Raw genomic sequence first — 27,785 nt, 5'->3', positions numbered from 1 at the left:
AATAAATTGCTTAAAATTCCCAAAGGGAGATTTCCAGGCTATGAATATGAGCACTCTTCAATTTACAGCAAATGCCCATATTATTATTCCTGTGTCTGCAGTTTCATTCCTTTTTCATTTAATAGTGTTAATGGAAGCTGTGTGTGCTTTCTAGTACAGGATATTTGAACAGTGGAGCCAAATTGTCTGATTTCATGGCAAAGCTGAAATTGCATCCGTTTGCCCTATCTCCCTTTCTTGTCCAAACAGCAGATGTGAGCACAGCTTATAAATGAAAATATTTGATTATTCACAAGTCAGCAATGATATTTTTCAGATTTGAATGTTAAATTTTGTCCTTAACACTTTTCCTGGACTTTCCTCACTACTAAACTGGTGTTTGTACAGCTTGGCCTGGCCTCATCTAACCCTCACTTACCTCATGTCCAGCCAAGATGAGTGTGTCACTTCATTAATTCCTGTTCCTGGTATTGCTTTCTGCTCTAGTTACCAAACAGTCCAGGAAATGTTTGAGAGTCTGGAAAGGGTAATGATGATGGAAAAGCCCGTGGATTGCCTGCTACTGTTCACTATTGTACATTTATGTCCCTGTTGGACAATGGCTGTACATCCACAGGTCAAAATCTAAAGGCTTACCACTGTTTACTAAATTTTCTCTGTGATTATTTGTCTTTGGTGATAAATAGGGCTCTGGTTCACAGGACTTATTTCTGCATGGCCTTTTCAAAGACTGAGGAGAGCTACGTCATAACTGATGAACTCTCTTTGTGGATAAAATTTTAGAACTGTCAGCATGTATCAGTAGGGTTGGGTTCTCTGTTTCAGGAAAAAATAGCTGGAATCAAAAAATTGCATCAATGTGGTATTTGTTAGAAAATAAAACCCATTTGCATTCATCAACTACAGCAACATCTAGGGCTTCTTGTTGGTACTGGCCAGGTCCATGCTTTCAAATAAAATGGAAAACATTCGGTCTGTACATCCAAGCAAAACTGCATGGCAGGTACTTTACAAACTGTGGAGACAGAATTGTTGTTAAGAAGCTGAGAAAGGCTGTGCCAGATTTCTGAGTTGTGCAGCAAAATTGCCAACTGTTTTGGCACCTTGAAAATAGCTCCACATTTTGTGATTGTACAGTCCTGATGGAGAAAGCTTTTAGAGCTGTGAACTGTTTCAGGCAGTGCTTGTGTGTGCTCACATTTAGGATATCGTCATTATTATCACAGGTTTAGTAAGGTTTAACTTAATGCAAGTGAGATGCTAAAACACAAATCTGTAACAAGCCTAAATTTTCATAACAGGAACAAAATGTGGATTGATCATCTTAAACTCTTGAATTGTAACAAAATTTGTAGTCTAGTAACTTTTATACCTTCTAGATGGTGCACAGAACTGAAAGGTGGTGGACAAAAATTAATTTAAGCTTTTTTGCAAGACATTTGAGATTTAAAAAAAAAGGTATTGTAAATATTTGATTATTCAGTTTAGTCTTCTCAGATCTTTTTGAAGTGAATGTACCAAGTACATAAATGAGCCATGTAAATGGCTTAGTGTAGGATCATCTCAACTAATTTTACTGTTTGTTTCCTAAAAATACCCACAGCTGTGCAATAGACTCATGACCAAAATTAACACCACTCTCCTGAAAACTTAAACCAAATACAAATCATTCATTTATATCTAGGCTGGAGCACTGAAATATTATTTTTAAGAAATGTCTTTACAGCATAGAAAAGAGAAGGAAAGTAAAAAAATCCTCAGTACTGTCTCTTGGATAAAAAGCAATGTAATGTGAAATTATTAATATTGGAAATCAGGCAACATGCTAGTATTAACAGATTACTCTTACCAGAGGTACTTTGGAGTCTTAATTACCATGAGTGTAAGGGACTTCTTTTTCATTGTTTTTTAGTGAATGAGCAATTCTTTCATTTCTCAGAGCATTTCAGCATTTCGCACAATTCAGGTGTGTTACAACCTTTTCACCATCATGTACACCCTGCTAGACAAGATAAAAGCTTCTGCAGGTAGAAAAACTATCTACAGCAAAACCAAGCGTAATGATTCTAAACCAAAGAAGGATCTGTGTTTTGATGAACCAAGTTACCACCCAGCCAGCTGCAGTTTAATGGGTGAGGCCTTTATCCCTGTGAAGGACTGAGTGGCGCTCCTTGTGGGCTGCTCTTTACTGTTGTCTGCAAACCAAAATGCTGAGAGGCCTTCAGATCATGAAGGATGTTGTTGGGGAATGGTATGAATTTGTCTGTATTCAGGGAACAGGTGGCAAAATAGGAGGCAGAGCTGGTTTCTTGGGCTTCCTAAGTATTGTGTCTGGCAGGGAACACAAGTTCATGGTTTCCCTGTGGATCATATTTAGAAGTAGCCACATGACTTCAGTAAATGTTGAAATGAAAGGCAGCCCTGAACAGGTGATCCCCTCATTGCAGGCCACATCAGCAGTGTAAGGTAGAGCTGCTCTGCTCACAGACAGATTACTTGTGTGGGACTGTCCTGCCAGGTTTTGGAGGCTGGCAAAATTAATATCTGATATGCGTCTTGCACAGAGTAGGAAGTTTGACCAAGTGATACAGGATGACAGGAAGCCTTGTATTGCACAAATCTTGCATGGTATAAGTTGCATTATATTCCCCAAGTGGTGAACCAGCACAGCAGAGTAGTTTTCAGCCAGGAGCCTGAAGTACAGGTGGGAAAAATAGTTTGGAAAGGTAACCTGCTGTCAGAATATGTGAATTTGCTAAAGGAGTGTCTCCACTTCTGCTGGAATACATATTAGTTCCTCATATCCAGGAAGGCTGAAAACCACTGCTCTGCAGCCTCCCATGCTGTTTGTGGTCTTGGCTTTTTCAGCCTGAAACTGAAGAAGTATCAGTCTGCCAGGGACTAAGGAAGCATGTGCTCTATGATACCAAGAAATCATCCATTTGGCAGTGCACAGTCTGCCACTGACTCGTTCTGAAATGGGCAAGAAGCAACCTTCTGTTCCCCTACACGAAGGGCCACATAAAAAAAAAAGTTAATATTCATTCACTGATAGGTAACAAAGAAATTTACTTCAGAATTGAAGGCTGGGATTTTTTTCCCCTTTCAGTGGACAGACATTTAGAAATTAAATGCAAGTAAGGTTGGAGATAAGTAATCTGAGAATGAGATGCCTGCAGAGTCTGGGAAAAAAGTAGGTGAGTTATATCTGTATCAATGAGATAATTTGATTACTTGAAACATTCTTCTCAAAATTGATAGGTGCATATTTGAATTTAAAGATCTAGGAACAATGTCCTGCCATGACTTACTGAAACAATTATCATTAGGATGCGTGCACACCAGCAGTGTCAGTAAAAACATAGAAATACTCTCCCATTAGATGACCAAGAACTTCGAAGATTTGCCATAGAATCAAACATTTCCCATTATATTAAAAGAGGGAATTGGGGTGCAAATGGCTGTGATTTAGAAGTGGTGGGAAAAAATGCTGTCAAATGTCATGTTTCACATTCATAACAGCTTGTGAACAGGAAACCTCTCTGCTTGAGCTTCTCGGGCATGGCAGCTACTAAATAAAGACAGACTCTAAAACTGTTACATGCTCTGCAGGTATCCATCTTTATTTGGGCATCTCACTTGAGCTTCAAAGAACTTGCAGCCAATCTGTTTAAATATCAATTAAGACAAATGTCAAGCTGCTCCAAGCTCTAATCAAGGGTTCAAGATGCTGAATGCAGGATTACAATCATTTTGGCTTTATCTAGGAAAAAAACTCTATTTACTATAAATGAAGCTGAAATGGTCCCAAATAAGTTTCCATAGTCAAGATGGCAGATGTCACACAGGGGTAATACTCAGATCCATTAATAGAACATAAAATATTCCTTAGGGAAAGAACTCTGCTTAATTATTTTTCCCCATAAATGATTCTAGCTCTCCAAAGGTTTCAGGCACCCAAAAGGTACTGTAGGTAAAAAGCTCTGTAAAACTCCAGTGTTAATGCAATAGGAAGACTTGCCAATTAAGCAGTCAGAAACTCTTAAGGTGCTAAGTGAAGAGTGTTCTGTATCACTTGTTTGACCTCCTCCCCATTCCTGCTGCTGGGGTGTTATGTATGCCACCATATAGAGTATTTAGGTGGCTGGCAAGTGGCACCAAATGTGTGCAGAGCCTCAGCTTTCAGTTTGTAAGTTACCTTTTTTCCAATATTTTTGCCTATTTCTTACTTCACTGTACTTCAGTGATAACTTTCCAGTTGCAAGGTACATGTGGACTGAGGCAGGAATACCTGCCTTGAACATCAGGCATCCTCAGAGAAGGAATCAAAGGGGTATGTTCTTCTGCCTGTTGTCACTTTGATTGGCATATCAATGTCCAGCCACTAAAAATGTTCTTTCCACTCTTTGAACTCAGTTTAAATAAGGAGGGAAATGCACAGGAAAGAGAACAGTGACAGGAAATGGAGGAAGGGAAGGTGAATTTAAGAAAAATGTAAGGAGGGGAGTCTCTAGACACCATATTTCTTATTGATGAATGAAGAATGGGATGGTTACTCACCAAAAATGTGAGATATAGCCATTCAGCTACTGCAGAAATTTTGCATTTTCATCATCTATTGCCTTGTTGCTTTTTCCAATGTATGAGCTGAGTCAGCTGAAGTCAGCTTACAGCACTGGGTGCTTGATACTGTCTAGTCACTTGTGTCTTTAAATGTGGCTCTTTAATTCTCATTGTATGATGCACAATATTTGAAGATCATTAACTAAAATTTGAAAAGTAGCAAGTGCTAAGCACACCTACATTTTCTACAGGCGATAAACTCAGTTCACTTACTTCATCTCCTCCTTAGAGAAGGACTTGTGTCTGACAGCTGGTTTTCCCCAACCAGTGAGGGTGATTCCTGTAGGGCTACCTTTACCCTGTGTGCCTTGAAAATTTGATTAATGCTTGCTGTACACAGTATAATAATAGGGAAAAAAATTACAGACACAGGGCAAAATAGGGATCATTAATAGTTGTCTCTGTGCTTTCTTTAAAATGATAAGTTAATAATTGTGGTTAGGGAAAATTATTAAACAATATTAAAATAATTTTAAATTTTAAAAAGTCATATCTGCAGACAGTGATAAATGTGATGATATCTCATCTGTCTTTCAGACATATCCTAAATACTTTTAGGCAAGAGAGTTCTAAATCTGAAACTGTTCGCACTTTAAAAATGTGTGTGTCTTGTTTAATCAGCTGGACATAGCTTTACATAGTTGGTTTGTATTGCATTTCACCCCACTTCTTTCAGACAATACTTTAGCAAGAGATAAAACATGATGAACTTTGTGTTTAGCCATCACAGAAGGAAAGGAAACAAAACTGCTGCAGAGTACTTGATCTTTTCTGGAAACTGGATGAAATAGCTTCCAGAAAAACAGCACAACAATACCACAGATTGTATCCAAATCATGTCCACTAAACTGGCATGGCCTTTTCATTTTATTGCCAGTTTAATACTGGGAAATAGGGGCTTGTGACATTTTTGAAGGAAGTTGTAAAATTGATTTTTTTTTTCTTTGTGGACGCACTAATGGGAAAAACATGGGAGAGGCAGTACCCATAGTGGAAAGGCTCTTGAGGGATTTACACTGAAAAAACCTCATGTTAAACAACATATTGTACCTGTTCTTTTTCCTTCTCCACCGAGAAACATCCGGCTGCTCTTTCTGAATTTACCCTGCTCCCAGCCTGCCCACTCTTGACCTTGCCTCTTAGAGAAGCCCTAATGGCTATCAAATTTTACAGTTTTCTTTGGCACAAGCGTCTTGAAAACATCATAGCAACTTGAAAGCTGTAAAAACTGCACTCTGTGTTCCTCTGATTCATTAGATTGTAACATTTACAAGGTCACAGCATCTAAAGAATAAAGATGTTAACGTTTATGAGTCAAAAAATAAAGTATTGCAGGAAGGGCCAGATGTAACAAATAATTTGTTTTCTAGAAAAAGTGATTTAACAAGCATTTCATGGAAAGAGATTTTCAAAAATGGATTTTTCTCTGGAGGTGAAGGGGTTTTTAGGAGTAGAAATATTGAGAGTCTTGGTATGTCAATATATTCTCATAAAATTTGGACTTGGAGTAGATGATGAATTCCAATGCCACAAAACAGATGGAAATGCTATTTCATCAGGTCAGATTTAGTTAAATTGATAATTGATCACATTTTCCCACCCAATTCTTCATTCTTTGGTCATATTTTGCAAATTTTAAGACTAGAGCAGACTTGAAATGTGTGGAAATGTGCTGATGCTAAACTCTTTGTAAGAATCTAATGTGTTTAGTAATATTGCTCAGGTTGGGTGTTTCCCTGAGAGCCCAACTTCTGGCAATTTTCACCTGCACTTTACCAGAATGGTCTTTAACCTATGCTTGAGCTTTTATTCTGGCCTTTGGATCTGAAACTGGTTCCCTTCTTAAGGAAATTGCAACTTGATATGGGAAATACAAATGCCTTAGGTTCAGGTTGTCCAGAGTGTGATGTATATCTGCTGAACGTACATTAAATGTAGACTCTGCCAAAGAATATATATAAAAATGTGACAATTCCCATGTAATTTTTACTTATTTTCATGCCTTTTTCAGTCTCAAACCCAATTATGAAGAAAAAAAAGATGCTGATCTGACTGTGATCCAGGATTTGAACTTGTTTGTAATTCTTGTCAGTGTGCATGTAACTTCACTTCTGCTTGTTTCCTTTAAAGCAGTGGAGACAGTGCTACATTGCTGTTTGCTCTGAATTGGAAATGGGAACAAAAAATTTCAGTGCTGATCCTGTCTTACGTATCTCTCTACTGTGAATCCCAGAAAATATGTCTTCCTGGCTTCACTAAGCCAGTGGCAATAATTGTAGAATTGGGTTTTCATCTCAGGCTGTTTTATCTTTGGATTTTACAAGGTTACTTTCTTTCACAAGCATCTGAGATCAAGCTTGCATGAAGCTATGCAGTGAGGAAGACAGTTCTGCACTGTAAATCTTCTTAGTTGTGTGGGATTTAGAACCTAAGAATGGGCCTTTTTTCCCTGTATTTTTCTGTGAATTTGAGGATAGTGCATTAGCCCTAGGAGGAACAGTGACCAAAACTCGATAAAGAATCAATAACATCTTTTTGAAAGCTCTTAGTAGAGAAGCCATAAAAGTGAAAAATAGTACTACATGGAAATATGGGCTCCAGCACCTTGCAGTGTTCTTTGCTGCATAAGAGTTGTGGAAAAGCAGGCAAGATACTGCTGTTGCAGAGCTGTAGGAGGGCATTTTTTAGCAGAAGGCAACTGATAAAAGAGAATTTTGCATCTGGTGTGCTTTGCCCTTGGTAGGGGCTAGCAGGAACCCCTTTTCAAGCAAGAAGGTAAAACACAGTTTCTTTCCTGTCAAGTTTGTAAGGGCAATGTTATTTACTGTCTCCACGGTGCCTTTTTGGCAGTATTTTCCTTAAAGCAATTAGATAAAGGAAGATGAATATCAAAATTTTCTTTCTTTAGATACTGGAGAAATACATGGCTTCAGGCATCAAGATGTACTTACAAAGATTTTAATATTTCTTTTTCTAGCTATTTAATGGATCCAGCTTCTTTATGAGAAATTCTACATCTGCATAATATACCTGCACAATCGCTTTTGTTTGTGGTTCTGTAAATTAGAAGTTGATGTGGGCAGACAGCTTTCTTTGGCTATTTGTTTTAAAATGTTCAAGCACATAAATTACTCCATTCAAAGTCAATTGAAGTTTTTGTTTACTAAATTAGCTCCAGATCTTGCCCTTATATTGCTAGTCAAGAAATACTTTAAAATGGACACAGATTTTGTTCAATCCCACGCCTATTTTGAACATCTTCTGTTGCATTGTGAGTGTTGGGATCTGTGGCCTTGACAGATGCCAAGATAAAAATTGTGTCAATGCACACTTTCCCATTTTCTACAGAAATCTGTGGAATTCCATACTAAACACTGAATTTGGCTCATTGACTTCCAGGCCTCAGTCATTCTTCCTTTTGCATGTTAATAGCCATAAGGCTTCTTGTGACAGTTTAGCTGTGACATTCATCCAAAATTCATCAAATCCATGCAGGCATTTGCTTTGATTTCAGTAGCTGTGCCCATGATGATCTGTAGCTGTGCTGACAAAGTTTGTTGCATATGTTGGAACACACATTTTTGGACATTCAGGAACTTAATTAATTTCAAGTGATGCAATGAAGAGTGGGAATTAATTTTTCTGGAGGTAGACTTTTTACTTTCTTGGCATAAATTCTGTGCCACCTTCTAGGAGAGCTGCTACTGCTTGGAAAAGATGATTAGCACTCAGTCAATTAATGACAGTGCTGAAAATGTTTAGACAAAATGGGAACCAGGCATTTTGCAACTTCCTCGTTTTTTTTACAGTTTGGTTTGTCTTGTGGACATTAGTTATTGCATGCTGATGTGTCTTCTATTCTTTGCTGTAACAGAAAACTGAAATACTGTGATATGGGAAGCAAAAGAGTTTGATTCTTGTTTTATTTTGAACATTTCATAGTTATATGTGCTTCTGGAAGAGATGCTTCTCTGCAAGGTGGCATTGTGAGGCTTATGAGAGTTCCATCTCTTTGTGGCAGAATACACAAATTAAACCAATCATGGGGCAGTGTAAATTTCACCTCTAATAACGAAGAAGAATTAACCCCATTATGTATAAGGGAAATACAAGTCCCATCAAACTAAAAAGAATCAGGTTACTTAAAACAAATTCAAATTCTCTTCCTATAACTGAAATACAAGGACTGTAAATGAGAGCACATCCTCATGGTAACACATCCTCAGATACTCGTCTAGAGTATTTTTTAGAAGTTCTTAGATGCTTGCATTGCATAATAACTGCAGTCTCATAGAGTGGGTGTTCTTTAAGTAACACCACTGCTCCTTGAGGAGGGCAGTAGAAGAGCATGGCTGTGTTCCCTAGGGATGTGCTCAAAGAGTTATTTCCAGATGGTAACAAAGAGGTTCACCTCTGCTTTCCAGAAAGAATTAGGATGGAGTTTCCAAGCCTCTTACACCCTGGTAAATAGCTGAACCACTACAGTTATTAGTACACCCAAGTAAGCAAGTTTCTTTTTACCTCTTCTTTCCTGATCATTTTTTTACTTTAAAACTTTTGAAACAAGCAGTGGATTTTTGAGATTTTTCTGAACTAGTTCCAGAAAGAGATGATCAAAATTCTTTTGCCAGCATCTGAGGATGTCCTTACATCCAGCCCTGGGATTGGGAGGTGCTGTCTTTTTTGAATACACTAAGCTCAAATGGGTTCTTGGCAGGTTGTGTCAGTACTGAAAATTTCTCTACACCTTCTTAATCATTTTGGTGCATTTAATTCTTGTCTGAGACTACCACAATTCCTGCCATTGTAGTACCACATGGATTTAATTTCTCTTGGAGTGGAAATACCGCAATTCTCTTTTAAGGTGATTTCTTCACTAAACACCCCAAGAGTTCCCCATCTGAACAGCTGGAATTTAAGGAATTGAAGACTTTATAAATATTTTGCCAGTGTACACAAAACTTTGGGTTTCTCTTTGAGAAACCTTGCAAATTCATCAGTAGATGCACCTGCATCCATCACAATTTCATGGCTGAATACCTACATGTATTTTTTTCGTCTTGGTTTTGGTTTTTGTTTTTGTTATGGTAATTCCTGCATGATGAAAGACAATATTAAGAGATCAAATGCTAAAAATGCTAAGGATAGTTGAAGCTATAAAATTAGCAGAGAAAGCAGGGGTGTTTAGAGTTGAGGTTTTGATTAACACCCAATTCTATCAATTATAGGAAAAAAAGAATGATAGGATATGACCTACTCAAAAGGAAATGAACACAGATGGCCCCTGCGAATTTTGAGGCTTATAATAGAAAAAATGAAGAGCAAGGCTGCAGGTTTTATGTGATTGAATATACTCCTATTACTTTTACTCTATATGAAGCTTACTAAGGAAGCTGTATTCTGTCATGTCAGATGTAGTATTCTGTCCATAAATTACAGCTGTTGCACACTGAGGCATTCTTTAAAGAATGTCTTCCTCCAGGTAAAAGAGAAGATGGAGTGGTGGTCACATTGCTTGCATTTCTCTTGGCAGTTGGAGCTTCATAAATGTTCAACATTTGGACTTTGTAGGCTTTGTGCATGTTCTTATGAGGTTTTCTTGTTTGGGTTTTGTTTGTTTGTTTGTTTGTTTGTTTGGGGTTTTAAGGGGGAGAGAGGGGCTGGGGTTTTTTTGGTGTGTTTTTGCTTTGGTTTTTTGGGAAATGTAAATACACCAGTCTTAGCCCCTTGGTTTTTTTGCTAGCCATGCTGGAGATAGAAATTCCAGCTATTGGGCTGCAAAAGGGAGAAATAATATTCCAATCCTTTTGCAATATTAATTGTGACTTGAACTCCTAAGAGAATGAGATGAAAAGTATCTGTTTCTTTTGCTATTTTTGTGGTTTCTGTATCTATTGCATTACCTTTTCCAAAACTCAAGTATTTGTATTGCATCATCACTTTGTGCTGCTAATCACAGTACAGCTTTTTAGAAATAGCTGTTATATAAGGGGCAGTCATTCAAAAGGCTTCCCATTTCTTTGGTATTTTTTTCCCTTTTGAAAGCTCCCCTACTGCTTATTTAAACAAATAGTACTGTTTGGTTCATTGTTTGAAAAAAAAATGGAATTAATTGCTCAACCCTTGGCAGTCTGATGCTGAGGAACATTACAGGTGGTAACAGCTTCTTCTGAATGCCCTCTTCTGAAAAGACTCATCGCTGGATAAAAGTTAAGAGCAAACCTTGAAATGAAGATGTCATTTTTTCTGAGTGTCCTGAGGGGAACACCTGAAACACCTGCCATCAAAATCCTGTTAGATGCTTTTTGAGTATTGACTTGGCCTGTTAAAACATGGCATTATTGTAGAGCTCTCTTTTTGTCTCTGTAGCCTGTAGGGAACAGCAAGAAGTTTCTGGAAATATTCATGAATGGTTGTGGAAGGTGCAAATTTCTCCTAAGTGGAACGCAGACTGTAACATTTTGGGAATATGTACCCAGGCACACAGAGCTGTGGCCTAATGAGAGCAGCTTCTCAGAGACTGCATTGCAGGTTGTTTGGGATGAGCACTTGACTTGCTCATTCTTGTTTTCAATAAAAATCATAGATTTCTCTTTTTGCTCTCATACTGGACTTGGAAGGTAGAGCACAACCACAGGCTGTGCTGAGTGGGCACTTGTACAGCTCATGGATGGAAATTGTTAGTAAAGAATGAGAACCTTCAGAAAAAGAGCAGTGCTTTAAAGACTAGGAAATTTACCTTTAAGCAGCAGCTTGTATTTTGGTTTGAAGATCATTTCTCCAGCTTCCTATTTCTGGTATTGCTATGGTGCCAAATGCTGAGTTACGAAATAGCCAGCTGGTTTTGCAAATAAAACCAAGCCTGTCATTCCCTTTTCAAGCTGCTGAGAAGGTTGTACAAGGGGGACTTCAAAGTTGTTGAGGCAGGTGGATGGAGAGTTGGAAAATTCTGAGTTTAAGGTAGATTTTTGGGAGAGGCCAACATGAGGGAGAAGACTTGCAACAGAACTTGGGAAAAGCCTGTCCCTGCTCTCACGGATTGTGTTAGGAGGGACAAACCCAGCCATTCTCAATCCAAGCACCAGAAGTGGTGAAGGCACTGAGTGGCTGAGTCTGAGGTGGTTCTTCAGATGGGTCTGATTTTGCCCAGACCACCTTGTCCTCTTTGGATTCCATCTGGGTGTGATACCAGGTAGCAAGAGCTTTTCGTGGAGTGCTTTTAAAAGGTGAAAAAAAAGAGAGAGAAAATCTATGTGAATATTAACCTAATTTAGAAAAATGTCAATCACCTCTGCAATGGAAGGCACATTTGAAATGTAATGCTGGGGTAACTCTGATATTCTAACAGGTGGTTTTCTAAAATAATAACTTTATCTGTTTATCACGTGCTGCCTAACTTAGGGAGATTAGCTGTGGTTTTTGGTCTAGCACAACACAAATTTAGACCTGGTACTTATCAAGCCATGAGGCTATCTTTAATTATTTAGGTATTTTTAGTTGGTTGATGTGTACCACTTAATTATTCACAAGAGTGACTGTAATACTGATGTTCCATGTATAAGCCAAAATACAGTTTGTAGAAAGAAGAAAGTTTACTTTTTCTAGAATGAGTTGTTTTTTTTTTGTATGAGGGAGGGAAGATCATGACAGGATTGTTTGTAATTGAAGCAGAATTCATCTCTCATCTTTTATGATCCTCTTTAAGATACAGGCCAGTGTGAAAAAACCCCAAACAACTCTATCATATCTTCTGAGAAGAAAATACCGACATTTTTGTGGTTCTGGTTGCATGTGATTAATACAGATGATTATAGTTTATTTGTTATAAAAGGCATACTTTTGTCTCATGCCATATTAATACTATGCTTCTCATAGTTGTTACAAGTCAAAGGATTCATTCCTTGCTTGATTATATTGAAGCCAGAAGATAAAAACTACATTTTAAATATAAAGTGTAGCAAAATCAAGTGTTCCTTTTTTTATTTTTGACAACGTATCATTGTTTACTGTGATGATACTCCAATTATTTTGTGAAAGAGTGTTCTATACATTGGCTTGCTGCTTTTCAGACAAATATGACCCTGATATATTCAGTCCCTGACCATGTGTTGAAGTAGGCAAAATGAGCCTAAAAGAAAGATTAGGGATGGGCATATTTGAAAAAACATGCTCATTTGGAGAATTTTTTCTGTATTGTTAGAATTCTCGTTTTACAAAAGTTTTTTTTCTCCCCTCTTGTGTTTTAGATATCGATGAGTGTGAAAATGACTTCTACAATGGGGGTTGTGTCCATGAGTGTATCAACATTCCAGGCAACTACAGGTGTACGTGCTATGATGGATTCATGTTAGCCCACGATGGCCACAACTGTCTTGGTAAGTGGTGAATGCAAGAAACTTTCATTTCATGGCTGTGGCAAGAAGGCCTGATCTGTTTTCTGCATTTTATCACCTGGCGCTTCTTCAGTAAAGACTTGATCCAGGTCACAATGAATACATTCAAACCTGTGTGTTGGCCCCACTGTGATTTAGGTCAGACCCTTTCAGCTGTCACTCTTAATCTCGACATGCTCAAAGCAAAATGCCCATGTTTAATATTGCTGAGGAAAACCCTGACCCCCAAAGCCTGTGCTCGGTGCTTGGGCTTCTTCTTCAAGAAAAGTAATCTGTTAAATATATTACATATACTGAGATATATTTTGTCTGTTTCTTCCAACTTTTGTCATCTCAGTCATATCTTTAGAGCTTTCCCTCCCCTTTTTCCCATTTTCAGGCAGTACAGTTCTGGGATATGGTATATGAACATAAATTACGGAATGTTAGAAGTACAAGTAAGCCAGGAAGGAATACTTGGACAATGAAACAAGGCAGAAGAAACACTAATCACTAATAACTGGAGGGACACTGTCCACTGACTGTGAAAGCCCAGTGCAGGATCTTCATTGCTTCAGCAGTCTGAGGATTTGGGGATCTGTATTTTTGATTCATGGCCATTGCTCTGGTTCAAATAGGGTGGGTTTGTCCTAGAGTTACATAGGTATATGTTCTTATTATGAAATTCCTCACACCAGTTGCCTGGAAATGAACCTACACTTCTATGTCCAGTTTCCCATAGCTTCTTACTTGTTGGTCATTTTTTGCTTAGAGACTCTTTCTCACTATTCCCAATATAAATGCAATGACCACATTTTGGTACAGTCCTAAGTTAATTTCAAGGTGATGTTTATAAAACAGTGTGTAAAAGGGATATTTTTCTCTGGGTCAGCAGCAGCTCTACTTTAATAAAAACTGAGATATTTTCAATTAAATTCAAGAAATGAGGCAGCAAACCAGAAATATTGAAGTCCAGTATCACCAGTCTGCACTAACTGAAGCTATGAAAGAACTAGGATTTCAGGGCAAGGATTTGATTAGCCTTTCAGTAGATGTATTTTGTACTGCATTTATTTTCAAACAGAGTAATATTTGTTCAGATGGATTATATATCCTGACCATCGACAGGGGTTTTTACTCAAACTTCCAAATTTCATTTGTAATAGAACAGACTAAAATAGATTTATTTGCCTCAGCCTGAGGTGGTCAAATGATTAATGGTGCAAGAGGTATTTCTCATACAAAGAGCAGCCAGACATTAATTTAAAAAATAAAGAAAAGCTCTATTTATTCTAATATTCATAAATTCTTACTAAAACAGAACACAGACATAATCAAATAGTTCAAATATTTGGAATTCAAATAACTGTGCATATGTGTTGTTTCAAACAGCTTGCTAGTTTCAACTTTGTCCAAACAACTTCCATTATAGTAGGGAAAAAACTCTTTTGAACAATGAACAGCAAAAGGAGTGACCTGATCAATGATGAGCCATTGAGGAGATCTGTGGGACTTTTTTTGGACCTGCTGTCTGTGTTATTGCTCTCTGGTCATGAAATGAAGAGGCTAAATCTACAGAGATAGTCACATTTCTAATTACATTTTCATTAATTTATATCCAGCCACTTGATTTTTTTTTTGTGTGGTTTTTTTTTAATTAAGAAAAAAAGGCCAACAAAAATACAAACAGGTGACTACATTGGGAATAATAGCAAAGAGCTCCCTTTCTCCCAATGTACAACCATAGGACACTAAAAGAGGTCACAATTGTCTTTCTGATTTTGAGACCATGGACTGGGGAGGTTGTGTCTGCAACTAATAAATGGTCTTTAGCATGTCTTAGTAAAATATTTGGTTTTACTTACAGACACTGAAAAGGGAATCAAGGCACGTTCCCTCTTCCTTCCTTCCTTCCTTCCTTCCTTCCTTCCTGCCTGCCTGCCTTCCTGCCTGCCTTCCTTCCTGCCTGCCTTCCTTCCTGCCTGCCTTCCTGCCTGCCTGCCTTCCTGCCTGCCTTCTTTGAAATATGAATGATTTTAGTGAGGGCCAGCATGTCTGCTTGTAAGGTTTTAGACTGAAGATTTCAATTGTGACAATGACCATGCCAATCTTGCTATGGCTGTTTGTTGTGTGCTGACTCAGATTTGGGACACCATTGCTAGAAAAGAGAGAACTTTTTTTTTGGATGGCATTTTTCTGCCATTATTTGCACCCCACCTAGTTGCTGGCATTGTCAGTTATACTGACTGTTGTGACAGCCTAGTGGTTTCCATTAGTAGAGTATCAGTTTTTGAAAAGGGGGACATTCTAATCCCTTCCCTTCTTGATCAGCTTTATTTCCCTTCTCTTATGCTACCAGAAATATGTAAATGCAGTAAGAGGTTGCAGTGAGGTCTCAAATCAAAAACAAACCCTGTATTGCACAAACAAATTTAAATTAGGATTTCTATAATGTTTGGGGATTGGTTTGCTTATTCCAAATATTTTCTTTTTCACCATGATGAAATTAGGCGTTGAAAGGAATTGAAGTTTTGGTGAGTCCACTAGTTTCCATCTGTTCTTGCTTTTTGAGAAACCAGTCATTTTTCATGGATTTTATGGAGACAAAGAATGCTTCACAAGATTAGTATCAATGTTTTTCACCTTTCTTATAATGAAAAATATTTCATCAGAACTTCTGCATATCTTCTTTGACATCAGGATTTCTACATTTCTTACTTGGCTGTGGTCTCTGCAAGTTGTTAAGCCATCTCTTCTTGACAGGGTTTACATTCCTTCATAAATCTTCACTGAATGTCTTTCTAATAACATCAGTACAGCAAGATGACTAAAATCTTCTTTATAAATAGCAAACTTGGAGTATTCAGTTACAGCGGATGCTGTGGACAAGTTAAGTGCTTTTTCCTGAGTTCTTCCTCCAACATTTCCTTCCTTCCTTCCTTCCTTCCTTCCTTCCTTCCTTCCTTCCTTCCTTCCTTCCTTCCTTCCTTCCTTCCTTCCTTCCTTCCTTCCTTCCTTCCTTCCTTCCTTCCTTCCTTCCTTCCTTCCTTCCTCCCTCCCTCCCTCCCTCCCTCCCTCCCTCCCTCCCTCCCTCCCTCCCTCCCTCCCTTCCTGCCTCCCTCCCTCCCTTCCTGCGATGATATCCTTGTCTAGCTAAAAATAAACATTTTCTGTATTCCCTTGAGTAGTTTTTTCTCAAAAATTGCTCTATATTCTGCTCAGTGGATGTAAGACTAGTATTTGGTGTCATACAGTAGGTTTGAAATAGGATTTCCCTTCTTGTACATGAAATACAAATCTGAGGAGTTTTATAATGCTTATCTGTTTTGACGTAAATGAGAATAGCTACCACCTGCTTTCTCTCCTTTTTGTGTGTTGTTTGGGGTTTTTTCATATTTTCTTTCTCCTGAGGTCTGATTTGTGATAGTCACTTTTTAAAATGGGGAATAAGCATTGCTTTTTTGCATAAGCAATTCTTGCTGCCAGGCTGCACACATCCTAACTCTTCCTTTTTTTAAAGATTAGGATAGGTTCTATTAAGTTCTCTGCTTTATAGTAAGCATACTAAAGATGGTTGCAAATTCTTCGTAGAAAGTATCAAAAAAGATGCAAAACAGCATGGACAAAAAAATTATTGTATTCAGAGACATACTTATTTTATTTAAAGGTTTTTCTGTGGTATTAATTGCTGTAGGAACATGTCTTAATGCCTTGTAAATAGTAATAAAATTGTCCTCAGAAAGTCCTGTAAGGAAATGAAATAAAATTTTCATTGTTTTATAGATTAGTAACCAGGCAAACAGATTAAGTTACTTCTCAGTCTTCACACAAGGTCTACACCACAGGCAGGAATAGAATCCTTACCCTTCTGCATCCCTGATTTTATTTCAAGTAGTCTGTGTAGCTTTGGTTTCTCCTACAGAAAAATACCAATTACTAAGTTTGGACACCTGTAATATGATATCTCAATTGATTCTTTTGTATGTGTGACCTCCTGCAGATAACTATAAAAGTAGGTTTTGATGATTCAATATAGCTTATGGTTCTTCAGGAGCTAATTATTTGTCTGATTGAGAAGAATCCTGGGAAGCAGAGGGAAATTCTGGTCAGAAATCGGGACAGAAGTGCAATTCCTAGTGTGTGTGACAAGTTCCATGGAGCTCTCTGCAGGAGCTGAGCAGACACGAGTGTGGCAGACACAGGCACAATGTCAGCTGTGAATTGAATAGCAAAGTCCTGGCTGTGTCCACAACCTTGAAGGTGCTTTGGGCAGAAGGCTTGATTTTCCAACCTGAATAATGGAAATTAGCTTTTTATTTGTCTGTTGTCAGATGGTCTTTGCATCTCTTGACAAAGTGGCTAAGTCACATGGAAACCCCTGTGGGAAAGGAGTGGTGGCACTTTCCCTGGAGCATCTGAACCTGCTTCAGGAGTGGTATTGATTTGCCAGCTCTGGTAGGTGCAGCGAAGCAGCAATTCCAGCCAGGCATTTGGAAGCCTGCAGCTAAAAGAGAAACTTCTGAGATGAACCAGGAGCTGATGAGGCACAGGCCTTGAGATGCCTGTTATAAAATAGACCTTGGGATCTCAAACAAGTATAAAATTTCATGTTTGAAGTCACACAATTTCGTTTCTTCTAAGGTCTGAGGTTAAGATCTAAACCCAAGTGCCTGTCTTGAAGTACTCCTTTAAAATCTCTTGGCTTACTTTAAAAGAGAAGAGGTTTAACCCTGGCATGGAGGTTTAATTCTTGGCTGGGTGGTAGTAATCTGCAATCTGACTCAGATGAAAAAACTAACATTACTATATGCATAGAATCTCAGAATCATTTAGATTGGAAAAGCCCTCCAAGATCATTGAGTTTAACCTTTAGATCATCGAGTCCAACTTTTAAATGTATGTATATCACATCATATGATTCAATCATTTTTCAGTAAATGTTCCAGGGTTCTATGTTTTTGGGGTTTTTTTCCCAAAATAAACCCAAACCCATTAGAAATTAAATTCTACCTGTTCCTATCCTGTTGTTCAAACATACACACTGCGACTTGGGATTGTGCCTCATCTGAAGTGGGAGGGGAGTTTGCAAATGTGTGAGAAATCATTCCTAAAGCTACCAGATGTATCTTGTCCAGAAGTATCACATAACTCAGGATTGCGCAATTACTGGTATGATTAAGGAGATCAGTGTCTTCCTTTTAATTTAGCTGTATTTTTCTTCTTCCTCTGACAGCTGTGCACAATCGTTGCTTGCTTAAAGTCCAAGCAAATGCTGGTATTCCTGATGTTTATTTTTCTTTACGTTTCCCGACAGTTCAAATAGATTTTTTTTATTAAACTTTTTAATATGAAACTAAACAGCTTTTGCAAAGTTGTTTTTAGTTTCATAAAAATATTTTAAAGAGGAGCTGAAAAATGGTTCATTTTCTTGGCCATCTTCCAGTTTTCCTTGCCCTTCTTTCCTAGTTCCTGAAGACTACTAGGTGAGCTGACAGTTATGTGTTGTCCCTCTCTAGCACATTATAGCAGGTCCTCTAATAATATTATCAGTCATAAACTGTCTTCCAGATTTTCCTGGTTATTAATTCCAAGCCCATTGGCAGATGGAGGAAGGTTGAATATACCCAGTAGCCTTCTTTTTATAACTCCTCATTTTTTATTAAAACAAATGTAAAATTATGGTATTTTTCTAAAGAAGGTTAATAATCTAAATCTTAAAGTTCTTACTCATTTCCAGACTTTTACTTGAACAGGATTTTGGGACTTGGAGGTGGTTTATTTCTTAAGAGAAGCAGGCCAGACCCCAAATCAGGTCTCAGTAGTTGAGTAGCAAGGAGCTGTTCTAACTGTGAGGGGTCCAAACCACAAGATGGGAATGGGAATATATAAAATATATATTTATAGACAAGTTGGAATGCAAGGTTTATCAGCACATTTATCTGCATGTTTTAAACTCTTGTGAGCTCTGCCTTTCTGTAAAAGATGACAGGCAGTGATCAGGTCCTTGGGGTGTAGTAAGAGCCTTAAGATGAGGGGAGCTTCTGGTATTCAGCTACTGAACCTTCCCAAGACAAGCTGCAGTGAGCACATTCACACAAATCCATGCTACAAATTGCACAGCAGACTGCCTTGTAGTGACAAATGTGTTCTTGCAGAATGAAAAACTTGAAAACATTTTTTGAAGTTCTTTGGTTTTCATATGCAAGCCTAAGTGACAAAGAAATTTGTTTTCTGATACATTTCTTCAGCAAACTGATTTTTACCATATTCCTGGTTTCAGATATTTTACCAGTCTTGTTTGGTCTGTACATGAGATTAATAACAGCTGTGATTCATCACAGCAATTTAAAGTATCCAGTCTTCGTGGTACAGTAGTATGAGTCAGATTTTAGAATACATATTGCTATTCTGCAGTTTGTGCTGACTGATGAGTAGGTGCTGAGAAAATATGGATAACTGGGATGTTAATGTTCTAGAGACAATTCTCTATTAGATGTTTACATACAACTTCTGTATACATGCATTTACTTTTGTTACTTGGCTGCCTGCATCTTCTGAAAGTCTCCAAGGTGCCGAATGGTAGCAGGCAGGCAGAAAACTAAATTAAATCTCTCTTTCAAGATGGGATTATAACATCTGAGTTCTGATGATCTTCCAACATCCAGTAAAAGTCTGGAATTCTCTTGGTGATTAATGGAAAGGTCATTGGTATCCAGCCCTCTCCAAAACTGGGATCTCAACACTCTGCTTTCCTTATCTTGCCTTTTCTATTTCTGTGTAAAATTTCCTCCTTTAAAAGTACTCTAATGTTTGGTCACCCCACAATTATCTTTGGAGTTCAAATGGGATATAACTTTCTTTACATGTTAATTTGCTGTATGTTTGCTTTCTTAAGCCAATGTGATCTGAAAAGTACCAAAACAAGTGAGAGTATAAATCAGCATAGACCAAAGCTTTTTTGTTAGGTATGGGGAAATAATCAAAAGTGTAGAATAAATCTTGGTGGCTGTCAGCTATGAAGTTAGATTCTCAGACTGTCATAATAAATTAGGAAACTGGGAGCTGTGTGACAGCAACATCAATCTCAGTCTCTTGTTTCTGCAAGTCTTCTTGTTGTCTGAGCCTTTTTCTTCTTTTTTTCCAATACTTACTCCCTGGAGGAGGTAATCAATCACAGCAAAGATTTCTCTACATGGAACACTCAGGAAAGTAAAGAATAAGCAGCTTAGAGCGTGAAGCTAATATGTGTAAGTTATATCCCATATGGATGCTCTTAGTTAGTTTGATATGGCTGTAGATTATCTAGATAGTGAGCTCAACAAGCTCAGAGATACTGCATCCTTACTGCTTTACCTCATTTGTGTTACTTTTGTGTCTTTTGTTAATTCGTTTTAACTTTCTCATAATAGCAAATTTCTGAGTCAGCGTGGCCTCTATTGATGTATACCTTAATGGAAAAACTATAAAAATGTTGAATTTATCAAAGTTTAGGGAGCTGCATCGTGTTTAGTGCTTACTTAAACCAAGGGAGAATGTGTGTTCAACTTAGGGTGCAGGATTCCAGCCTCTAATGGGTGTGTCAGGTGTGTATGGCATTCAAGCCCTCCCTAAAGGAATGGTGCCTTTTTGAGTCCTAGAAACTACATAGGTCCAGTTGAAACACTGAATTCATATGGATTACATAAAGACATCAGACAAAGAAGTCATCAGATCCCTGATTTCAAAGAGGAGCTATGCTTAGAATGCAGTCAGAACTTGGCAGTGTTGATTTATGATAAACAATATGATTTATATAGTCAATAAACATCACAAAGAATATCTGCCACATAGTTGCTGACTGTATTATAAAATGAGACCTAACTCTTTTCCAGTAGGAATGAGTTCTAGATGAAAGGTTGGTAGTGAATTTCTTGCTAAGTAGATTTTAGTGTCTCAGATTTCCACAGTGCCCTGCCTTTGCTGTCTAACACTCTTCATGAATTTCTGCATCTTTACATTATTCTTTTGACTTCAGTGTGCAAACTTGAAAGTATGGATCCAACTACAAAACTAAGGTAGAGGCTTGTTTTTACTGCTTTCATTACCTTCTGCAGACTTCAGTCCAGTTCCTTTTCAAGCATCTCAAAATATTCCGTTTCTTACTGGAGTTGGATCAGAGCAGAAGACGTAGTTTTGCATAAAAGAGGAGCAGGGAGGAACATGGAGTAGTTGATGGCAGCATGTTTTAATATGACTTTTTTGATGACTGTAGCTAACATCAAAATAATAATAATTACTCATTAAAAAGTCACTGGACATACTTTTACAAGAATGATTGTTTAGAGAATTTGCAATGTTTGAGATTAAAGCAAAATTTATTATTAAGAGGCCTTATGAGATGTGGAAAGAAATTATTAGAAACAATTCACTCAAGTCTTCAAAAAAGGCGAGAAGGAAGACTCAGGAAACTACAGTTCAGTCAGCCTCACCATTCCTGGAAAGGTGATGGAACAGCTCATCCTGGATGTTATCTCTGAGCATGTGGAGGAAAAAAGTCATAAAATCACAGAATGGTTTGGGTTGGAAGGGACCCTCAAGATCATTCAGTTCCACCCCCTGCCATGGGCAGGGACACCTTCCACTATGCTCCAAGCCCCTCCAACCTGGCCTTGGACACTTGTAGGGATTAGGCAGCCACAGCTTCTCTGGGCAACCTGTGCCAGGACCTCTCCACCCTCACAGGGAAAAGTTTCTTCCGAATTTCAAATCTAAATCTACCCTCCTTTAGCTTAAAGCCATTTTCTCTTGACCTATGTACTTGTAAAAAGCCCCTTTCTCACTTTCTTGTAGGCTCACGTCAGCTACTGGAAGGCCACAATGAGTTTTTCCTGCACCCTTCTCTTCTCCAGGCTGAACAATCCCAATTCCCTCAGCCTTTCCTCCCAGCAGAGCTGCTCCATCCCTCTGATCCCCTTGGTGTCCCTGCTCTGGCCTGGCTCCAGCAGCTCCCTGTGCTTCCTGTGCTGGGCCCAGGGCTGGATGCAGCCCTGCAGAGGGGGCTCAGCAGAGAGGGGCAGAGGGGCAGAATCCCCCCTGCCCTGCTGCCCTGGGGCTCTGGGTGCAGCCCAGCACAGGGGGGCTCTGGGTTGGGGCAGGGCCAGCTCTCACCCACAGCAGCCCCAAGTCCTTCAGCCAGGGCTGCTCCCTCTGCTCATGCCCTGCCTGGATTCATCACACACAGGGATGTGCCCAAGACAGGGGTAGCACCAGCACTTGGTCTGGTTAAACCTCATGAGATTCCCATGGGTCACTGCTCGAGCTTGTCCAGATCCCTCTGGATTGTCACTGCACCCTCAGCTTGGTGCCATCTGCAAAGCTGCTGAGGGTGATCCCTTTGTTTATATCATGGATTCTTCAAGGGGAAATCACACTTGACTAGTTGGATAGCCTGCTGTGATGGAATGATGGGCTGGAGATGAGGGAGAACAGTGGGTGTTCTCTGCCTTGACTTCACAAAGGCTTTTGACTGTCCCCCACAAGATCCTTGTGGGTGAGCTCAGGAGGGCAGGTTGGTTAAGTGGGCTGTGAGGTGCTTTGAGAACTGCCTGAATAGCAGAGCAGCAGTGCCAGGCCTGGCTGGAGGCCTGTACCCCAGGGGTCAGGACTGGCCCCAGTATTGTTCCTCTTACTCATCAGGCCCTGGGTGAAGGGGAGATGTATCAGCACATTTGCTGATGATACAAAACAGGAAGGAGTGCCCTGGCACACCAGAAGATGCTGTCATTCTGTGAAACTCAGGCAGGCTGGGGAACTGGGCAGAGAGGAACCCAACAAAGTTCAGCGAAGGCAAGGTCAGGGTCCTTCACCTGGGCAGGACAACCCCAGGTACCAGGACAGGCTGGGGTGATCTCCTGTAGAGCATCTCTGAGGAGAAGGACCTGGGGGTCGTGGTGGACACTGAAATATTCCCAAGCCAGCAGTGTCCTGAGGGCAAGGAGGTGGAATACCCAGTGGAATCCTGGGGAGCATCAGGAAGAGCATTGTCAGCAGCTCAGGGAGTGATCCTACCCCTCTGCCCGGCCCTGGGAGGCATATCTGGAGAGCCGTGTCCAGCTCTGGGCTCCTCAGGACAGGAGAGACATGGAGCTCCTGGAGTGGGGCCAGCAAAGGGCTGTATAGATGATGAGGGGGCAGGAGCATCTCTCCTGTGAGGAACCAAATGGGGGAAGACATGACTGAGAGAGGATCTTATAAATGCACACAAATATCTTCAAGGACAAGGGGCACAAACTGAAACACATGAAGTCTCCTTGATGTAAGGAAAAACTTCTTTACTGTGAGAATGACAGAGCACTGGAACTGGCTTCCCAGAGAGGCTGTGAAGTCTCCTTCTCTGGAGAGATTCAAAACCTACCTGGACATAATCCTGTGCAACCTGCTCTAGGGGTATTGGGCTAGATGATCTCCAGGTGTTCCTGCCAACCCTATCTGTTCTATGTTTCTGTATATGAAAATACATTTTGTTACATAAATTGTGCCATAGTTTGGAGCAATAATGTTTGAAAAAGTAGAGAAACTATTTAATTATTTGTGTTATTATTTTGAAGGCATAATTAAGAAATTGCTTCTGAAATTAATCAGAAATTCCAGAAAAGTTATGAGTATGACAGCAATGAAAGGGGTCTGGACCCAACTAAGGATATAGGGGGGTTGGATTTGTAGTGTGTGACCAGTCTTATAGGGCTTGTTAAATAAGATGCTAAGCACTCTGGTCCCAGTGCATCAAAATTTCTATGTGCACAACAGGTACAAATCATGGTATCTTGCTGCCTGTACAACTGCAGTGCTTTCTTAAGTAGGCCTGAGAGTGGCTATATGTCACCAAATGCTGTTCAGTACTTACAAAAAACTCCTAAACTTCCTGTATGAACATGTTAGGGAAGTCTAAGAGACTTGATTTTAGTCATTTTAAAAATAACTTGAAGATCTCCTCTAGTCTATAAAACCTGAGTGGACCACAGGCTCAGGCTGTTAATGACTGCACATTGAAAGAATGTGAGTACTCATTCTTGTGCTCTGAAATTACATGAATACCCCAGGCAAGGACTGAGTTTTGCTTTGAGTAGATTCCAGCAAGTGTCCACTTCATCATTTCACACATACTGTTTGAGTTGGACCTCAGGGCTTTCAAGTGGCAGAATTTGTCAGTAGATGGTCAGTCCATTTGCTTTAACATGTAAATAGTTTCCCCTCTGATTTAAGGGTCTGTACAACCAATATTAGGTATCTCAGAGTAAAAGGTAAGAAAGCTTCCAGTGGAATGCCTGTAGAAAGCTCTGCATTGTTCCTGTAATTTACAGATTCATTTACATGCAAGAATCTGTTGGATTGGGTCCAGCAGAGGGCTGTGGAGATGATCAGGGTACTAGAAATCTCTTGTATGAAGAGAGGCTGAGAGAGCTGGGCCTGTTTAGCCTGGAGAAGAGATGACCAAAAGAGGATCTTAGCAATGTCTGTCAGTATCTGCATGGAGGGTGTCCTGACAAGAGCTGGAAGCCAGGTTCTTCTCAGTGTGCCAAACAGCAGGATGAGAGTCAATGGGCAGAAACTGAAACACAGGAAGTGTTCCATGAGGAACATCAGGAAAAACTTCTTTACTATGCAGGCAACTGAGCGCTGGCAGCCCAGAGAGGATGTGGAGTCTCCTTCCATGGAAGACCCTCAAAAGCCATGTGGACACAATCCTGAGTAATATGCTCGAGGATGACCCTGCCTGAGCAGAGAGGTTGCATGATCTCCAGAATTCTTACGGTTTTTCCTTAAAAAATTGCATGGTGTTATATAGCTGTTAGAGAAATCCATTTATGTGTTCCCGAGTGCTGGCAAAAAGAATATGCAGGTCTGGTGAATTTTACAGGGAAGGTGGAGTTAAGGTGGTTATTTGTTTTTATTTATTTTGAGTTCTTTGTTTGTGTTGGCTGTACACTACCAAGCCAGCTCCAAACTTACTAAATTCTTGCCTTCTCTACATAAATATGATGTTCCTGAAGTCAGGTTTTTTGACTGTTGTTGCTTTTCATTGGTAATTCCCAGCTCAGGGCAATGTTGGTCTCGCTTTATAAGAGGTGAATGTGGCTGATGTGTCCATCTGTTGAGTTGCTTAGTACTAACACAACTTACTGTAGCTTCCATGTTCTAATGGGTGGCTGCTGCTTAGCTGGTGCACAGGTGTCCAACTGTTTTCTTAAACCCAGGTAGTCAAAAAAACCCCAACCAACCAGTCAAGCTTTGTACCGTGTGATATAGAACAGCTGGGTTGAGTAGTAAGCTAGTGTTGCCATTTAATATTAAGAAAATAATTACTATTTGCTGTAAGATCTTAAATATGTTCCAGATATTTCTGTCCAGAGAAATCAGAGAACATATTTGTTCTAAATGCTGAGATTTGTGTTGCTCATGTTTAGGAGAGTGGAAATGCTGAACTCATTTCCCAGGCGGCAAAAATGCTCATTTGCTCAAACATTTTGTGCCAAAGGAAGCATTCATTCTCTGAAACTATTCAGAAACTGAGGCTGTGTATATAAAACAGTTTTCGCCAGTGGAGATACTTTCAGGAAAATGTAATTGTTTTGATATGACCTACAGGAAGGATTTCAGCATTTTTCTGTTCCCCAAAAGTTTAATGAGTAGATATGTGTCTGATTATGCCAATTCACCTGAATAAGCCAGTCTTTTTCTACTCCTGCTATAGTTCTCATTACACTGTATTGAAAGTTGTGCTTGACACTCTCCCATTTCTTCCATTTTTCATGGACCTCAAGTATTGTCCATATAGAGCATGAGAATGACTTCATAGCCTACTGGGTGCTGCAGTGTTGAGGTTAAAATCACTCATCTGACTCTAGAGAGGCCCCTAACTGTGTTACTGACAGGTAACAACAAAAATCTTTAATCTAGCCATTTTCTAGGCTCTTATTACCAGAGCTCAGGAAGGAAGTACTTCATGTGCAATAGACCTGGAAAATCTTACCAACTTGAGACGGAGATACTGTCTCACTTTCCATGTCAAGTTTCATGGTTTGTTTACCCCAAAAGAAAAAATCTTTTTTCATTATTGAGGCAATAATAACAATACAACAAGAAAAACAACAAGCAGTTTTGAGTTAACCCAAACCAGATTTTTCTAATCTTGGTAGGGTCTATAAGTAAATGTAAAAGGAAGCAGATATAAGCAGTAATTATCCTGGAAGAAGGATAGTTCAGTTCAGCCTGCAGCAGTTAATGATGCTGAGGAAAAAGACAATGGGGCATATGATAATAGACTAAATAATTTACTTATCTCAAATTTTTCCTTCAATTGATCAGGACTGCTGCTTGTTTGTATCTGTAATTAGCTTCCCTCCACTGGTTTATGGAGTAATGTTAATCCAGCATTTGCCACTTGGAGTGCCTACTAAATAGGGCAGGAGATCTTTCTCCTTTTTAATGCCTTTATTAAAAATCAGCTCGGGTGGGGAGAACCGATGGGCCATGCACACACTGTCGCTGCTCCCTGGAGCGATTCAGAGAAGGAAAAGGAGCAAGTGTAGGTATGTCCACAGGTATGCAGGCACAGCTGGGGTTTCCATCCTCACAAGAACACCAAAAATTGCAAAGTTTCTCTGTTTGGTGTTCAGGGTTGTCTTTCTAGCCAACATCTCCGCTTAGGGTGAAAGGTAAAAAGGGTCTTAGCAGACGCTAGATTCCATTCTTCACCTGTAGACATCACTTAGATCTCTTAATTCCATGGTGGCTCCTTGTTTTAGGGGTTTTTCCTGCTAGATTTGGTGAGGTGTTTCTACATTTGCATACCAGCCCGATGTCACCTCCTCCTCACAGTCCCGGGTGCCATTTTCCAGGAAGCAGCAGGGTGATACTCAACAAAGAGGGATTTCTAACTATCAACAACAGGTAATTATAGAAAAACTATTAACTATAGGTGATTACAACATGAAATTATTAACAACAAATAGTTAAAACTCCCAAGGTGATTACAACATGAAATTATTAACAACAAATAGTTAAAACTCCCACTTAGCAGCAATTGGTTAAACCTGTTAGCTTTGCAACCTTTAAAAAAAATGGACAACTTTTCTACTCATAACAACTAGATGTCTGTGGGAACTGCAAACTTATACTAATGGAACTGTGGATGTCTGTGCCTCACAGAAGAGCTTCATGCCTAGCTGGAGGCCGCTGGCATTCCCTGGACAATGGCACAGATGAAAAGAAGCGTGATCAAATTCACACACAATCGTCTTAAAGCCTGAATCAAAAGAGTGGGTAACATGAACAAATAATTGAGCAGGAACTTTTTTGAGTTTAGGCACTGTTGTCAGGAGGCCACCTGTGAAAGCATAGAAGCTACAACTGTCACATTCAGGGATTTGGATGTTTATTTTGGAAATGCTAAAAGCTGTGAAAATGGTTTTGGTGTCTTAAGAGGAGGGAGAGAGAGTGGTGCCCAGTTGGTTAAGAAAGGACAAACTACATCAAGAGAGTTGAACTTGATGCAACATCCACACAATATCCATGGGGCTGTTACCTTCAGCTCAGCAAGTGGGCAGCAATCACATGCAGCAGAGTTGAACTGGGAGTTACGTGTGTGTTTCCTAGGCTGTACAGAGCAAAGAAGTCTCTTGCAGCGGCATTTACGCCGTGTTTGCCTACTGTGAAATTTAAGACATTCCACTGTGTGTCAGAAAATAACTACAGAAAAGATTTGAAGCATCCTTTTCAGGTTGTTCGGGCAAACAAGATGCCCAGTCAGTG

The 27,785-nt window shown here is 39.4% G+C and overlaps 1 protein-coding gene across 2 annotated transcripts in view; it reads left to right on the top strand.

The window, feature by feature from the left end:
* The window catches only part of SCUBE1 (signal peptide, CUB domain and EGF like domain containing 1), a 192,937-nt gene that overhangs the window by 17,906 nt on the left and 147,246 nt on the right, over positions 1–27,785 (top strand). For both annotated transcript variants that reach the window (XM_071422622.1, XM_071422621.1), the window contains exon 3: positions 12,870–12,998. In XM_071422622.1, coding sequence (XP_071278723.1) covers positions 12,870–12,998 — 129 coding nt within the window. The remainder of the gene's footprint in view (positions 1–12,869; positions 12,999–27,785) is intronic.

Source organism: Agelaius tricolor, unplaced genomic scaffold (genome assembly GCF_023055355.1).
Source record: "Agelaius tricolor isolate 1412-34295 unplaced genomic scaffold, bAgeTri1.0.p SCAF_3, whole genome shotgun sequence".
NCBI lineage: Eukaryota > Metazoa > Chordata > Aves > Passeriformes > Icteridae > Agelaius > Agelaius tricolor.
The sequence above is the reverse complement of the archived record's forward strand: the minus strand, read 5'-3'. Positions and strand labels throughout refer to the sequence as shown.